The sequence below is a fragment of the Cystoisospora suis genome, assembly GCF_002600585.1.
Source record: "Cystoisospora suis strain Wien I chromosome Unknown contig_3139, whole genome shotgun sequence".
Taxonomy (NCBI): Eukaryota; Apicomplexa; class Conoidasida; order Eucoccidiorida; family Sarcocystidae; genus Cystoisospora; species Cystoisospora suis.
Window position 1 is genome coordinate 2,106 of NW_027155934.1, and position 16,634 is coordinate 18,739.

The following is a 16,634-nucleotide window of genomic DNA, read 5'->3' on the forward strand; positions in this document are numbered from 1 at the left end:
CCGCTTTCGATGTGGTGGCAGGGCCCGCTAGAGAGGTTTAGCTCAGTAGAAAAAGAAGGCCCGGAAAGCAAAACCCTGCACTGCCATCGCCGTGGCAGTCACCAGCGCGTCGGGTGGAGCAATCTTGCCGGCGGGTGCTGGAACTGCGTGGTTCTTTCTCTTGCTTCCTTCGGGTATCTCATACATAAACGCACCTTGTATCACTAGTAGAGGCTTGGAGAAGCGACCTTGGCGAATCTACTATCTGCGCTGCACGATCGCGTTCTCAGGGAAGAGGCAAGCGGGGAGTACTAAAGAAAAGCAGCCGGTAGGGTGTCTTACGGCCACGCTGAACAGGTCAGGCTGCGTCTACTATCGACATCGACGTGGCATGTGCATGCGCGTCTGCGCCCAGATGAATCGAGCTGGCAGCCCGTGACGATTGTGTCTTCTTACCTTTTACCTTTGAAGGAGCTCCCCTCTGGCTCTTAGCGCCTGCGCCTGCGGCTTTTTTTTGGCAGTCTCTCGGACGGTGCCTCTCCTGTGCAATGCCAGCTCAGTTCACTAAGTCTGCCTGTGCTGTGCGGAGGCCGTGCCGCGGGGAGGGACCAGTCGTTCTCTTCGTTTTGCCGTTCAAGTCGTCGTCTGTCCGTAGCGCACGTCGGGTTAGCGTCTGCCGGTGGGGAACGAACGAGGTCTTCCGCGGTGGAGTAGTCATGCGTGCCGGGCTGTAGCTTGCTACAGCGCTGTCGTTACTTTTTCTTTTTTTGAGCGTTCTGCATTGTTGGGATTGGGTGCTATACAGGCAACTTCCGATGGTTGCTTGCCTTTTCTCTACGTCTGTAAGTGGAGCCAGACCGGCTGCAGTGAGACGGAATTCCGCTAGCCGGACTGGTTGCTGAATGGCAGCCATCCTGTGCAGTATGCCTTCCCAGCGCCAACTACGCCCACTTCAAGGAACTCTCGAGCGCTCCGAAAGCTGGGTTTCTGCTGATCAGGGTGAGGGTTAGCTTCCACTGGCTCTCAGTTGAGGCAGGCCATCCGTGTAGATAAGGTTCAAAAAGCTGAGGCAAACTGAAGGGATAGAACAGCACAGGAGACAGAGACGAGACAAATTTGACCGCTACGAAAACAGGAAGCGGAGCACCAAGCTGTACGTCGCCATGTTCACTCGCGTGACCGTTTGTTGTGAGGTCCCTCATGGCTTCTGCTTTTTCTCCTGCTGCCACCGCCGCGTCGTATGATGCGTCGTCTTCCTCCTCTCGCGTCCATCCTCCTCTCGAGTCCAGCGCTCTCCTAGACTCTAGCATCGGCATCGAGAGTGACAACCGCGGTCAGTTGTGTGTTCAGAGGGCACTGCGACGCCACCGCGGTGCTGCGGAGCAGACGGAGAGGAAAACAGCCATTAACGCCTCGGACAACAGTCTTTCTTTTGACGCGCGTATATTGGCTAGAGAGAAGAATGTCCGAGTGAAAGGTGGTGGGCTCTCTGGTGGAGCAGACAACCGCAGGAGAGGTCCGCGTCAGCAGCAGCATAGATTCGAGACACGTGCGCAGGAAGATGGGTGCGAGCCGCCGCTGAACAGCCCTAGCGTTGCAGCGCCTAGTTATGGGGGGGCTGCGCCGCTCCCTGGCCGCCAGTTACAGCAAAAAGTAGTGCCGCAGACACCGCAGCTTTTGGGGGGAGTGGAAAACATCTGTACGGAAGCAAGGGAAAGTGTCGCTGCATCTGTGTGGAGGCACGTTCCCGAGAGTGTGTATTCTTCGCAGAAGGGAACGGATGCCGCCCGGAGAGGTTTCCGAGTTTCTTCCGCGCTGGGAACGAGCTTCGCGGATGGAGCAGCAGTTTCGCCAGGGAGCCATCGAGACACATCGCTTTCAGGTCTAGACGGGTCCGCGGCTCCCCGTGTTGAGGAGCGGAGGGACCCTGGGGGACCTGTTTCAGAGTTGTCCGGAGAGAATAAAGAAGGTCAACAAGAGGTACCATGGAAGAGGGGACACGAGATGATCGAGTGCAGTACACAACAGAGCAGCACCAGTATTAGTAGTTTTCCTGGCATTCCAGAGCTGAGGGTCAACCCTATGCCGAGCTCGTGGCCTAGTCCGGAAGTCGGAATCAGTTCTGCTGACACAGCGGCAGAGATTAGAGAGGTGTCTTCTACCTCAAAAGAGGAAAACACGGAGACCGACAGGGTGTCGGCCTCGCCCTATGGAACTGCTAAGCATCTTGGTGTCCCGCCGGTGATTCAGTCGAGCAACTGTGCGCTGGCCGAGCTAAGGGAGTGGGGGGCCGCGGATTCCAGGGGAGCCGCATTTAAGGACGAGATGGTGAGGGGTCAGGAGACCGGTCGAGTACCAGGCGCGGCAGCTAGCTCAACAGTGGTGATATCAGAGGCGACACCGGCAGAGGGGGAAGCCTCGGGAGTACGGGTGCGGGCGAGCCAAGGACCTTATGGTGGGGGGGGTGTGTTATCACCACCCCTCAGTGCAGTTACGCCTCCCGGCGTCAGCTCAGTGTCTCGTCACTATGATCAGAATCCGGTCCCTGTAGAAGGGTCTCTCACTTTCTCTGTCGCACAGATCGTACCGTACGGTGTTACTTCGTCCTCTCAGATCTCGTCGTTTCCCCAGCATGAGGGCCGACTTAGCACAGGCACAGGCGTGGCTCCCTTGGCTGGTGAAGCTCTCGCTTGCGCACCTAGAACTTGGGCACAGCGCGTGGCCGAGTCCGAACGGGCCGGGAAAGAAGACATACGTGCGACCGACAGGCGGCGGACGCTAGAGCAGAAAGGAGATGCTTTGAGGGAGACACCTCAGGTGGTGGGGAATGCATCCGGCGAGCAGGCTAGCTCTGCGCTGAAGTTTCAGCGGCCCTTACTACATTCATCTGTGTCGCCGGTTACCCTGCCACGGATGGTGCTGGTTGACACGGCTCGTGAGATGGTAGCGACAGCTGGTACTGCATGTGCCGCTTCTACCACGTCGCCTGCGCGTCATGGCCTTGGGTCTGACGGGTCTTTTATTCCCTTCTCCGTACTCGGGTCTTCCGTCCCACCGGTTTGTCCTGCGTCTGTACGCGCGTCTGCGGCTTCCCCTCTCCTCTCTCCAATAGCTTCTCTACCTCCTAGCCCCGTATCTCGCTCCCCTTCTTATAGCGGCTCCGCTGGTTGCGTTATGCCGCCACTGCCTTCTTGCTGGAGCCGCGGCCCAAGCGCGGCAGTCAAGCAAGCACCCTCGGGAAGTCCGTGGAAAGGTGTGTGCACCTTCGTATGTGTACACTCCACTCTGATGGATGCGTGCTGGACGTCTCCTCTTCAGGCAGGCGTACCTTTTACATGGGTTTTGCCCAAGAGCGCTGATATAGCGACGATGGGGTCACGAGTTTGTAAGAAGTTTCGGGCGTACAAAGGCGGTGAAATATACGCGATGGTGGAGGTCCGGTTTTGGAACCGGTATGTGGTGGGTAGTTGCATGTCAGAGGTTGACCTTCAATCAACCGCTCGAGTGGATTTTCCGTCAAATGTGTTTTATGGCTCCTCTCTGCTCTTGTCTTTAGGGGCAGTCGGGAAAGGCTTTTAGCCGCTCTTCAGTAATCACTACGTGATATTTAGACGTCCTGTCGTCCCCTGCTTCCCGCCGAAGCAGGAGATAGTAGAACGCCTCTGCTTCCTTTCATGGCCATCTTTCCAGGACTGGCGTGTGACGGGCAGTGCTGTTCAGAGTGCTCAACAGCTGACCAGAGGTACATGCGGGCTGATCGTGTTTTTGCACTATGTTTCTTCTTAGGCCTGAGCTCTGGAAAAACTTCAGAATCTGTCAGAAGTGAGGATGCAAGTTCCTCGCGATCCGGGCGGGGAACTAGGATTCCTGGGAGAGATGAAACAACCGGAGGAGCGCGAGCGGTTCAGTGCGAGGGAGTGCAGAGCGCCACGGCGGACGGGATGCCGGTGACAGACAGGGATCTGCACGAAAGAGCAGACAGAGGAACGATACCTGTCAGGAGAGAAAATGAGCCGGTTTTTGTCCGCCAGCAGGCGCTGGAGGAAAAGGGAAGAGAGGCGGGTAGAGGTGTAGGAGAAGCAAAGCTGAGTCGAGAAGATGATCGACTGCGATGTGAGGCCGGGCCAGAGAGAGAGGCAGGGGAAGAGACCAAAGAACAGCGGAGAGGAGAAGAGGAGACTAAAGGAGCACAGAAGCTCTTCTATTTGCTCAATGCAGTACTTGACAGAGCTGCTAGTATGGAGGTAATCACTCGTGTAGTGATAGCTGCTGTGAAGCTTCAGGCGTGGGGAGCAAGTCAGGGTGAACCGTACTGCTCCGGGTGGCACGGGAGTCCGAAATGCGTGTGGGCTTTAGGGGAGGCCTATTCGCGCGACCAGCGTGAATTCCCGTGTGCGTCTGGTTCGGCTGTCTTGTGGGTGAAGTCCCGATTTCTGGAACAGATGATTAGTGTTAATGGGAAACGGAGCGCCCCGGGACAGACGGACGCATATCAGTACACATCAAGTGTCGGCATTGTAGGCACTGCGCTGTGCAGTACGGCCGGCAGCGTGGGTCCTCAGTATGGGCACACGCCTAAAAGCCGTTTGCTTTGTCACCTTGGGGGATTTTTCTCTTTCTCGGGCACTGGGTAAAAACTCCTTTCTTCAGCAGGAGCAGTCGGCTTGTGCAGATCCGACAGAGCATGTCAGGCTTCCTTTTCCCGATGATGGTAGATTACACTTCTTCGGGAGCGGAGCCTGTCCAGAAGGGGGCCGCCTCTTTCGTGGGCAGGGGATTCAATCCGAGTGTTTTTCAGAAATGCGTACGATCTATAGCTTTCACAGTGACTTGCTGCAGCACAGCTGGCGGAGAAAACACGAAGACATAATGACTCTTCAGTCAGTAGATGGCCGACTGACAAATGATAATCGTAGTGTTTCTGAGGGTGATATGTACTGCTGCGTACAGCGAGCACGATCCTGCACCACAAAGACGACGGCTGTGGATACGACCAAGCAAGGGGCAATACGCCTCCCTCTCTTGAATCTGCAGGTACGTTTCTTCTGTCTTACGCGTGTGTCACCAATCACTTAGAAAGTTTGTTCCTGCTTTCCTGCTTGTTGTATTCACCTTGCTAGTGGTGTGGCCCTCTGTGGTTTATCAGGTGACGGCCTCTGCAGCTTTCTCGTTCTGCCCCCCCGGCTTGCTCAACACACACAACAACTGCTACCTGAACGCTGTTTTTCAAGCTCTTCTCCCGATCTGGTTGTCGCTGTGCCCGGTTTTCGTACACCCTCCTTGCTGCAGTCTGCAAGGTGGAGAGGGAGCGACTTGTTCCACCGAAGGAAGAGCGTGGGACGCTTGGTCTGGTGGTGGCTTTACTGAAGCTCGCACGTCCTTGGGGGATCTCTTCTTAGACGCTGACACCTCGCTGTCACACTTGAATTCGCGGTTCCCGTTCTGGTCAGCCTTGGGAAAGGCTTGTCGGTTGATTCTCGGGGATAGACGAGTTATTCCTGGGCAGCCTGATGGGACAGCCCCTGTGGTAGATGTGGGCGGTATCTTCCGGAGTCTTCTGTACAAGGATCATCATGGAAAGGAGATGGCCCGTGTGGCTGAGGTGGGCTGGGGGAGACAGGCTGATGCCTCTGAATTTCTGCTTCTTCTTCTGAGTGGTCTGCACGAAGAGTGCAAGTGGCAGGTACGACCAAGACGGGACGCGGAACCACTTGTCGCGAAGGGTAGTCGTGCAAAGCTACATCTACTTGTTTGGCAAGCCATGCAGAATCGTGCGTACATTGCATATTCGGTGAGTAGGTGAGTATGCCGGTGTCTGTGTATTGATATGTGAAGAGCCGTTTTGCTTCCCCGTGTACGAAAACCAAGGTCTATTCACTATTCTCGGATATTTTTCTGTCTGCGCGTGCTCACTGAATTTGTGAGCTTCGGTGGTAAGGCTGGCTTCGGCGCATTTGTATCTCAGTCTTTGCACCGTGATCTGCTTAGCGGTCTGTTTCGTGTCTAGATGTGGAAGCAGTCTTGTGTGTACCGCGCTGCATTCTGATAAGAAATCTTGTCTTTCTTTCCTGGTATATCCCGTTACCTTCGTGTTGTCCGCTGCCTGGATTCAAAGCAGAACAGCAGTACCGTGCGTTGATCACGAGCTTCATTGAACTGGGAAATTTAATTGGCATATCACGACACAACGGTTTCAAATTCACGAGCGTGATTTGTATCTATGTCAGGATGAGCCAGGGGCCCGTGCATATTCTTCTACCTCGCAGTGTTTGGTTCTGCGTGCAACTTTAGCACTTCAGAACTCGGGGGGGTCTTCGGGCGTTGGCCTTCTGCGCGAGACGGGGGTACGGCTGCTCACTAGCGATTTTGTTTTGTTTGCTCAAACAGAGCCGTCGTGGACGTGCTGCTTCAGAACTGAATGCAGAAGGGGGCGCAACAACGCTTGGCGAGGACGATGGCTTTGTGGACATCGGGAAGAACCGGAAGAAAGTAATTCAGAGGGTCATCGGCACTGAGGAAGATTCTCTGATTTACAGGTGAGTTTCGTACCTGATCACGGGTGTCTGTGCGCCTGCCGATGTAAAACTCAGTCGAGGTAGCCTTTTTCCCAATGAAGGTGCGCGTACATCGCAAGAACAAGGAATTTATGTCTCTTTTCTGTCTTCTTTTGCACCGTGTTTGTGTGCGGGTTTCCCCCAACAACAGGCTTTTTGGCGGTCGGCTGCGGGCGGTTTGCGTGGATCCCCGTACAGGATCGAAACTGAGTGACAATACAGAGTTTTTCCTCCTGCTTTCGTGCTCTGTGCTACCGCATCTGCGCTCACTGGAGGCCGTTCTGGATCACCATTTCGCAGATCGTGACGTCGAGCCCTCTTCCGTGGGCAGCCATAGTAGGAGAGGTAGCGATGACGCTTCCCGACAGAAAAGGGGGGGTGCGCCCAAGAGCACTGGAAAAAGGCCGAAGCAGCGGGTCATATCGCGAATTGATTCAGCTCCGCCGGTTCTCGTCATTCTCCTTCAGCGGTTTAGCTTCGACCGTCAAAGACAGCAAGCCACGAAAGTCTCTCATTTGGTCGACTTAAGTGAAACTCTCACTCTGCGCTCAAATTGGTTAGTGCAGAAGACTGCGATGGATTCGGGGGCAGGAGACCCAGGGGACCAACTGAATAGAGAGAACTGCGAGGATGGGTCTTCTTCTTTGTCGGACAAACAGAAGACTTATAGTCTAACCGGGGTAGTGTGTCACAAGGGATTTGAGCTCGACTCGGGGCACTACACTGCAGCAACCCGTGTTATCTCGGCGGCTTTGAGCAATAGGGCAAGCCAGCATGTGGGTACAGTCACGTCCAACCAACTAAATCAGAGGTTCAACGGAGCGCACAGTGAGAAAGGGGACTCCTGGGTGGTGTGCGATGATTCTCACTGTATTCGGAGACCGTTCTCTCACGTGCGAGCGATGGAGGGACACTACCTTCTTTTCTTCGTGAACCGTGGTTGGCAGGTCAACACTGATCCTTCCGTGCCGTTTTTACAGGCCAGGAAGTGGGTGGGAGAGCGCATGTAGGAATGTGGTGAAGGTACGAGCTTCAAAGCGAAGTGACGTCGTTCCTTACTGCAGTGCCCCTTCTGGTCACGAGGGCGGAAGGAGAAAGAAGGATAAGTGGCATTCGGATGTAGCCGTTTGGTGTCACTGGAGCAAGCAGCTGGCCAAAGGGGGTACCCATTCCTTTCGAAGGAACCGTTGCTTCAAGAGTCAAGCATCACGGGTGGAACGTCCAAGGAGAGACAGCGAAGAAAAAACTCAGAAACCTTTCACGGACCCGGGAAGACAGACTTGGTTGGGTGTGTTCCATCTGTTGTGGCAGCTTCTGTTAGGCAACAAAAAGAAACTCACGCTGCGTACCTCCTTCCTGCTTACGCAGCATCACTTTGTTCACAGGCGGCATATTGTCTTTTGAAGGTTTTTTGGCCGTGGCAGCGTTTGTGCTGCCGCAGAAGACCAGGTTGTCTTGTGGTAAGAAGTTCTCCATACTGATGACTTCCGCCTTGCCGCTAGAGTCTGCGGGCCCCCGGGGTCCGCACTGGCTACCAGTTGTCTACAGCAAGAGTAAGGCGCTATAGAGAAAACGCGCTAGACCTGTTTCGGAAGTCCTGACTCGGCGCGTACCCGCCGTCCTCCGTTTCAGCCGAAGTGAAAACGAGTCGAGTGTTGCGTTCGGTATGGCGTTTTGAGCACTGTCGTCACGGAGTTCGCGCTGCGTGGGGTTTAGGATTGCGTTGCGGGCACCGCAAGGGTTAACCCTAAACTCATTGGCGTCCAATCTCTTTGACACTGTAGCTGGTGCTCTATGGCAGCATTCGGCAGATGGGAGACTGGAGCAATGCCGGCAGTTTTGTTGTGGTAGCACACGGCTGGTGCGGCTATTACACCTGCAGGCGCAGAGTCCCCTTTTCATTCTTCGCTTGCTGTGCAACGGAGGAGTGTTACTGGACCCACCAGTGTCGCTCCTCAGCCGTACCTTTTTCAGATGGCTCGGTGGGTCGCTGCAAAACCACTCTCAGGATCTGGGCCACGATTGAAAATACACGCTTTCATGATGGATCGGTATCCCACATGGACAAGTATAAAGATCCGAGAATCGTGTTTCTACCCCTCGCGCTCGGATGCCCTTTTCAGAACGGCACATAGCTTTTTTTGGAAGGCAGCCCCTGACGGGAAAGAGGACAAAAAAGAGTGCACTGTGGCCTCTTACGTGGAAGCGCAGGAACGAAGATCGCTCCGTAGAGCCACGGTCTTGGGAGTCTTCCCCTGGAGCGAAGTCCCGACACTGTTGTAGTCAGCTTGGAAGCTGGGCATATCTGGCACAAGATCGCGCAAAAGCGTCATGTCGGAAAGTGAGAGACTCTTGGTTAGAGGATTGCGCTGCCTGAGACTAGCCTCTCGGTGACCGGTAGTACCGGTCGGTTTTTGCCAGGAGGCTACCTTCCCCTTGTAAGACACTTCAGCTAACTGACGACGTGGAAGGACTCGGGCGACGGGCCCAGAAGATAATTCACAGTGGTTCACAGACTCTTTCCCGGAATTCCAAGAATACAAACAAGGATAGATGACATCTACGGCACACGCACACATGTCTGCAGAAGCACGCCGTGCATCTATATTCCGATGCAAAAATATCGAAACGACGACGGCAGGCGCTAAAAGAGTTGGGATTTTCAGTCTAAGCTGCGGAGCGGGGACGCCTCTCGGACTACGGATAGGCTAATCATGTGTATGCGTGTTGTGTAGGGGATCCAGCGCTTGACCTATGTCCCACATACCGGACGTGAGGCAGACGACCCGGATCTCTCGATGCTCCGTTCAATACGAGCAAAGCAAGAACAGCTCTGTGCATGCATATTCACAGCAGAGGTTGGGGAATCCCTTTCAAGCGATTTCGTTGAAGTAGCAATGTGGGATCTGGCATCCTCCTCCGAATGTCCGAAGGCGCTCTTCCCTGCAGAATTCTGTAGCGATGGTATAGACATAGTCACGTAAGAGCACCAGATGGCTAACGGAAACAGCCCCTGTAGCCTGAAGTGTGGCGGGGGACGCTCCTGGGTACCCGATCTGCGCCGAGATAGTGCTTTTCGTTGCTAGCCCATCCACGGTGCTTGGTCTCGCTTACACAGCACGTCCACCGCCATCCTGCTGGCGTCCAGAGTGTCCCAATATCGAACCAAGCCTGGCGACCGCGCCGAAGTCTACGAGGATGCAGCAAGTCTGGTGCTGACCCGCACCACCCTGCAAGAGTTGCCATCATCTGCCTGGACGGCCACCCGCCGTCCACTACCTGCAGTCTGGAAGCAGGCAAGGCCTCCTTGCCACGCATATTTCTGCGGTTAGCCGTTGAAGTGACTACGCCAGACCTGAACGTTGCTCCCGCCCCGACTAGTCAATGGTGGCCTGAAAGCTGTGTCCCGTTTCCGCTAGCCGAAGCGAACGGATCTTTCTGGTTGCAATTCCAAGCGACTGTGGATCGGCACTTACCAGGCTGTAAGTGCTTGGGTGCCGGGGTTGTGTCAACGCCTTAGACTGTGTCGACGGTCATATGTGGAGATGAGCACTGTCAACCGTTTGCTTTGATGGACTACACGTGAGCACCGGGTGCCTGTAGACCTCGGTTGCCCAATGTGGTCTCCACGGAGACCGAAGAGCAACGCGGCGAAACATGCAACTCATTCACATCCAAACACCGAGAGGTTCAGTAGCTAAAGCAAGGTGGGACTGGATACGTGTGTGTTTCCGCTTTTGCGTAAGCCTCTTAGTGGTCTCAGAACCAATCCGAGTACTGAATTTACTGCCCGTCTCCGTTTGCGTACGGTTGCGGTTTCGGGTGGTCTAAAGCTCCGACTTGTCGAGTCTAGCTCGCTTAGAAATACGGGTGTGTCTCGCGAGCCCACGAGGCATTCAGGGGAGCATTAAGAAGTGTTCGTCTCCGTTGCTAAAGGGCACCAGACGATAACCAATAACCCTTGTGACAATGAGATGCATCCACACCACTCCAAACCGTAATGATTGACAACGCTCAATCCAGCTTTAAATCAAAAAGAATTCTGTCACACGCGGGAATCCAACCCCAAAGTCCAGGCGGGTATCGAAGAAAACACCAAATACACGATCATGTTACACTGATGCTGGGCTCAGGCCTCGCCCTCCGCTTCCATAGCGCCTTCTTCTTCGTCAAATTCTCCCTCTTCCTCCGCGGTAGCGTCCTGCGTTGAGAAAGAAATTCACAACACACGGTAGAGCGAAAGAATCCAACCTGATTTTTCGCCAGAACGGTGCTCTCTTTCTTTTGACAGCCCGGAGACAGACCCACCTGATATTGCTGATATTCAGATACAAGGTCGTTCATGTTGGATTCAGCCTCGGTGAACTCCATTTCGTCCATTCCCTCACCAGTGTACCTGAGCAAATGAAGACAAGGAGAAAAAGGTGTCCATTCGGGACGCCCACTAAACAAGTACAGTAACGTCAGGACGGTGCGCAGCCCCTACCAAGACAGCTGCCCGTCCCCACTGTCTCGTACCAGTGAAGGAAAGCTTTTCGCCGGAACATTGCCGTAAACTGCTCGGACACACGCTTGAACATTTCTTGGATCGCGGTGCTGTTGCCAACGAAAGTAACACTCATCTTGAGTCCCTTGGGAGGAATGTCACAGACAGCGCTCTTCATGTTGTTGGGGATCCACTCCACGAAGTAAGAGGAGTTCTTGTTCTGGACATTCAGCATCTGCTCGTCGACTTCCTTGGTAGACATGCGCCCACGGAAAAGAGCGCATGCGGTGAGGTAACGACCGTGGCGCGGATCAGAAGCACACATCATGTTTTTGGCGTCAAACATCTGCTGAGTGAGCTCGGGAACAGTCAAGGCGCGGTACTGCTGGGAGCCGCGAGAAGTCAACGGTGCAAAACCAATCAGGAAGAAGTGCAGACGAGGGAACGGAATGAGATTGACTGCCAGTTTTCTCAAGTCGCTGTTCAGCTGGCCAGGGAAACGGAGAGAGCAGGTGACTCCGCTCATGGCTGCAGAGACCAGATGGTTGAGGTCGCCGTAGGTGGGGGTAGTCAGCTTGAGCGTACGGAAGCAAATATCGTACAGGGCTTCGTTGTCAATGACCTGCACTTCGTCGGCGTTTTCGACTAGCTGGTGAACTGAAAGAGTGGCATTGTATGGTTCTACGACTGTATCGGAAACCTTCGGAGACGGAAAAACAGAGAAGGTCTCCATGATGCGGTCAGGATACTCCTCGCGGACCTTGCTAATCAGCAAGGTTCCCATACCAGATCCCGTGCCACCACCCAGACTGTGAGTGATTTGAAATCCTTGCAAGCAATCACAGCCCTCCGCCTCCTTGCGCACGACATCCAGCACACTATCGATGAGTTCCGCGCCTTCGGTGTAGTGGCCCTTCGCCCAGTTATTGCCTGCTCCCGTCTGTCCGAACACGAAGTTGTCAGGACGGAACAGTTGCCCGAAGGGACCTGCACGGACACTATCCATCGTACCCGGCTCCAGGTCCATCAAGATAGCGCGGGGCACGAAACGTCCTCCGGTGGCCTCATTGTAGAACACGTTAATCCTTTCTAATTGCAGGTCGCTGTCGCCCGTGTATGTACCAGTCTGTAACCGCATGACACACAAGCCAATCAGAGAACATCGGTTGATACCAAGCATGGTAAATGTTCCAAAATAGGTTGCTATGCGTTACTCGGGGCAGGGCGATGCACCCGTCAAATACCCCGGCTACGGGGTACCAGCTGGCTTGAGGCCTCATCTGGTTGGAGAGATAGGCAGCTGCTCCGACTGCTTCAGCGCGATTGGGATGTAGCCATATGGCTTGGAAGCGAAGTCAAAACGTGTTTTTCCCTCCGGAATGCAGAAATAGCAACTATAATGGGGTTTGACTCCAGGTACTGGAAAGAAACATCTCCATCTGCGGGTTCGGCGTGCCGGGCAAAGGTGTGGTGCCGCTTCGCGGGACAACGGGCCGGAAGCTGCGCTCGGCAAGTCAGAAGCGGCAACATCTGACACGGCGCCGTATGGCCAAGGCAACAGGGAGAAAACGACTCAAAAAGGAAAGAAACAATCAGAATTTGTCCTTTCGTCGTCGATGACACTCGGGCAGACGCTGTTGCAGACGCAGTGAGCCCGCGCGAGCCTGCATCTAACCTGCCCGTCCCAGCTAAGCCGAGCGGAAGGACTTATCACGGAAAGACAGTTGGTAGCAGCAACATTTTGCTAGGCTCTAGGGTAGACAGCAGATTTACCGGGTCCACGCCATGTTCATCAGAAATAACCTCCCAGAATTTGGCGCCAATTTGGTTGCCGCATTGGCCCGCCTGGATGTGGACGATCTCGCGCATTGTGGCGAGCCGAAGTAAGACAGAAGACGAGGCGGCGGGTCAGACGCGAGCGTTACTCGGCAGCTACTCAATACAAAAGAGAAAATGGGAGCTTAAGGAGGCTGGACAAAGACAGATACAAAAAGACGAGGTGTTTCTGTTTTGGGGACTACCTGACGCTGAAAAGGACCACACAGCGGCGTAGAAGGTGAGATCACGAGAGATATGGACCGCAACAAGATGCGCGCGCTCCGAAGATGCCTGCGGTGATGTGCTGCCCACTCCGGGTGATGTCGCGCCTTCCTGCGGGCCGGCTGGACCAGGACCGATGTTACTGCGGGGTGCCGCAAGGTGTCCTTGGCAAATTTGAATCTTACAAAAAGACAGTCAAAGAACTTTTGAACAAAAGCACAGGCAGGTGTTGTCGAGAATGAGCTAGACGGCAGGCACGGCGCGCCAGAAACCAGAACAGCAACAGACAGGGCCGAGAGCAGTGGGCCAGTCCGGCCGACCGACTGTTTGCGCGCCACGCTGGCTCACGGCAGAGTTGCGCTGGGACAGCTGCTTGAGTACCCCGGGGAAGCGCGAGCCATCCGGCTCGGTCCCTAGTTAGCGGTGCAGCTAGAGGGAACCCTGTTCAGAATCGGCTGCGGGTTCCGTCGATGTGGGAGTTGCTTGTTGCTTGCCTTCACGATTCTTGCTTGTTTACGGAGGGCCAGGCCCTCCTGATTGACACTTCCGTAGCAGTAGGAAGTGCCCGCGGAAAACAGAAAATACTGCTGGTGGCAGCGAACCAGTAGTCGTAGTCCCACGTCAGAGTGTGCCACAGCAAAACGAGAGCGTGTCTTGACTTTCCTCAGCACGTATTCACGATTCACATACAACCCTAGACTTGGCATCAAAACAATTGGTCTTGTCGTGCAGCCTGCGTTCCAGGTTGCGCTGCAACAGTTTGCAGGCGGGTGCCAGTCACTCGGCCTGGTGCAGAGGCTCTACGGCTGACGAGCCCGAGCGCGCTTCGGACAGGAACCCGGTAGACGTGCTTCTGGCCGCGTGGAGGCTATAGACATCGGTCGGGAACAAATTTCGCACGTGCGGTTAGACCTCTTCCCGTGTATTTCGTGCGCTGCAGATAGAGTGAGTGCCAAAGGTGTTGCCCTGTCGTGGGCGGCTTGAGAAGCAGAGCTTCGAGCTTGTACGAGGAAAAGCAGTTGGGACCCGCAGAGTGACTCCCATTCAGGCCAGTTGACACCACTAAGCAAAGAAAATTCCTGAAGCCTACAGGCACTCAACAACGTACCTTCGCACTACTGCGAACTGAGATCTCTTGCAGCGAGAGTTCGCTGACGCGGGCCATCGTAGGCCGTCTTTGTTGAACCAGTGGCTTCCGTTACCGAGTGATCCAACACTTGGGTTCAGTCCGAAACGGCTGGCTGTTGGGACCTATAGTTTCCTAACAAGGAACATCACCATCCGACTTTCCACCGAACGTTTACTGCATAGGTCTACCCGTACAGCTGGCGAACTCAAAACGGGTCTGCATGCAACAAGCATGTATAGGTCCTCTTGTACTGTGATCGATGCCTCGAAGCTCCTGTCGAAACCGCGGACAACTACTTCGATACAGCGCGAGGAAAGAAGAGGGTTAATCGGGGGGCGGTGCTAGATGATGTGCCTGCGAACGTCTAGTCAACCCTGTTGGATCGGAGGGATACGCGTTTAGTTACCGGCGGCCACCAATACCCCGAAAGTGTTTGTTCCTGTGGACGCTATTTACTGATCGGCAAGGTAGATCAAGAACACCAGTTGGCTATCCACCGTGCGTATGTCTACAGTAGAGTGTGAAGCAGGGACCGTTCGCAAACTGATCAAAGCTCCGCTCTGCCAATGCCTGTCCCTATGATGCAGCCGTGGTGATACTTCTGTACCGAAATCCTAGCCGAGGTGAGACGGCCCCACTCCCACCTCACTGCGACTGTAGGTTAGTGATTTACAAAGTGTCTGAGCGGACTGTGCTCGTATGCCTCATACGAAGCCGCTCCATGTAGGAACCCGTGAGCTTTCACAGCTGCGCAGCGATCACTCAGCACTACGCCAGTTGCAAGACACCCCACCCGGCTACTACAGGGTCGCTGCGACAACCCCCCGCTTTCGAGAGGGTGAACACGAAACCCTTTCAGGGTTTAGATCAACTCGTCTCGAGAGCCCAGACGCATACGACCAGTTCTGCTGGTCATCCAGGGCTCGGCTGTCCTCGTTGCACTGTTTTTGTGCCCTGTGCAACCATCCACCAGTTTTTAAGACACACCTTCACCCCGGTTAAACGGACAGGCTGGCCTCTAAAACGAGACTTCCAGACTCGTCCACAGCGCGTGAGATAGTGCGCAGAGCTCTTAATCACCCTCTGTCGAGAAATACTGGGCTTTTCCTTTTGCATGTGATATCAGGGTCGAGTCTGGCTCGAAGACGAGGCGTGAGGGGGCTCGATACAAGACCAGCGCCTGCCACACCACTCTGGCAGCATGAGCCCCAAACGCACTGATGACTCTGAGGAAGCCCCTGCAGTGAACTAAGCACTCAACAGGAAGAGCGAGCACAGGACCCCCACCCCTGTTACTTGTACAAGTGAATAAAACTGTGAGAGCTCTTCTGTCCCTCGGTTGTGCGTCCCATGAACCACGCAAACCTCCACTTATTCGTTATCCTGTCTGGTCAAGGGATCCTGTTGCAAACAGAGTGGTTTCCTCAGTGATGCGGGACTGTGGGAGAGACGATATGCCCTCATTGCCACGCATGTCTTCTACGTGGGCGAAGTAACCAGCTTTTACCTGAGAATCTGAGTTTCTTTTCAAACATATGAAACGAGACACTCAGGACAGACATACCCGCGCGCTGACACACCGTAAGGCACAAGTAGAAGTAAGGTCTGGCTGTTCGGGCGTCCCGCCTATGCGACAGCTTCAGTACAGAACGAGGCATCTGACCAAGTCCCCATGCAACGTCGTCAACCTTTGTAACAAAACTGGCCGCTCAACGAAAAAAAACTTCTACGCACGCCAGCCTGAGCCATAACTCCTGTGTGACCCGACGTCCCCCCGCACTGAAGCCGCCTGCGGCAGACTCCTGCGGTGCTGCCGTACTAGATCCTAGATGCCTCCATGTGCAGTCCTGATCTGGCCAAGTGGCGCCGTTTTTTCTATTTGAGGGACGGGACGCCTACAGCTAAGGTTCTGACGTCAGAGACAAACGGGCCCAATGCCATGTATTCCTGAGCAGGTGCGGACTGGACAACAGACTACGAGACTGGCGTCGACTACTCGCAGCAACCGCGCGCCTGCCATCGCCGGACACGGCTCTAAAACCGAAACTGTGCATCTCCCGCTTGATCGTGAACAGAGACGAGACGATCCAGTAAATTCCATGAAGCTACGCTAACAGCGGATAGTCCAGCGGCTAAACCCCCAGCGCCGACTTGAGTGCTGGTAGTCCGAATGGCTAACAGAGGCTCTTCAATCAGTTTGAAAAGCCCGCGGACGGCCTGCGGATCTGGTGCTTCCGGAACAAGCTCAGCTGGCATGCTGCTAATTGAAGATGCCTTTCCGCAAGACATGGCACCAGCATATAGCGACGTGCTTCCCTGGTCGCTGTCTGCATTCATTCTCATCTCTAGACTCGTTCCGGACTCTATTAACTGACCATCTTGAGTGCTGCAACCTAATTCACGCTCGAGAGAGGCCTGCCGACTTCCGGAGGACGATGATGCATCG

General features: G+C 54.7%; 3 protein-coding genes across 3 annotated transcripts; 1 reads left to right on the top strand and 2 right to left on the bottom strand.

The window, feature by feature from the left end:
- The first annotated feature begins 316 nt into the window (after nt 1-316).
- Nucleotides 317-8,078, top strand: CSUI_006266 (ubiquitin carboxyl-terminal hydrolase). Its single transcript, XM_068066430.1, has 6 exons — nt 317-3,232; nt 3,766-4,223; nt 4,930-5,013; nt 5,126-5,662; nt 6,367-6,515; nt 6,685-8,078. Exons 1-6 carry the CDS (start codon nt 1,180-1,182, stop codon nt 7,541-7,543), a joined length of 4,140 nt encoding a protein of 1,379 aa, XP_067921592.1. The 5' UTR covers nt 317-1,179; the 3' UTR covers nt 7,544-8,078.
- A 2,306-nt stretch (nt 8,079-10,384) lies between these two features.
- On the bottom strand, nt 10,385-13,906 carry CSUI_006267 (tubulin beta chain). The gene is made up of 4 exons (XM_068066431.1): nt 12,793-13,906; nt 11,052-12,145; nt 10,842-10,929; nt 10,385-10,734 (listed from the first exon to the last, which is right to left on the bottom strand). The coding sequence occupies exons 1-4, from the start codon at nt 12,886-12,888 to the stop codon at nt 10,663-10,665; spliced, it is 1,350 nt and encodes a 449-aa protein (XP_067921593.1). The 5' UTR covers nt 12,889-13,906; the 3' UTR covers nt 10,385-10,662.
- Nucleotides 13,907-15,771: 1,865 nt separating this feature from the next.
- CSUI_006268 (ppg3) lies at nt 15,772-16,634 on the bottom strand. Its single transcript, XM_068066432.1, has one exon. The coding sequence runs from the start codon at nt 16,529-16,531 to the stop codon at nt 16,223-16,225; it is 309 nt and encodes a 102-aa protein (XP_067921594.1). The 5' UTR covers nt 16,532-16,634; the 3' UTR covers nt 15,772-16,222.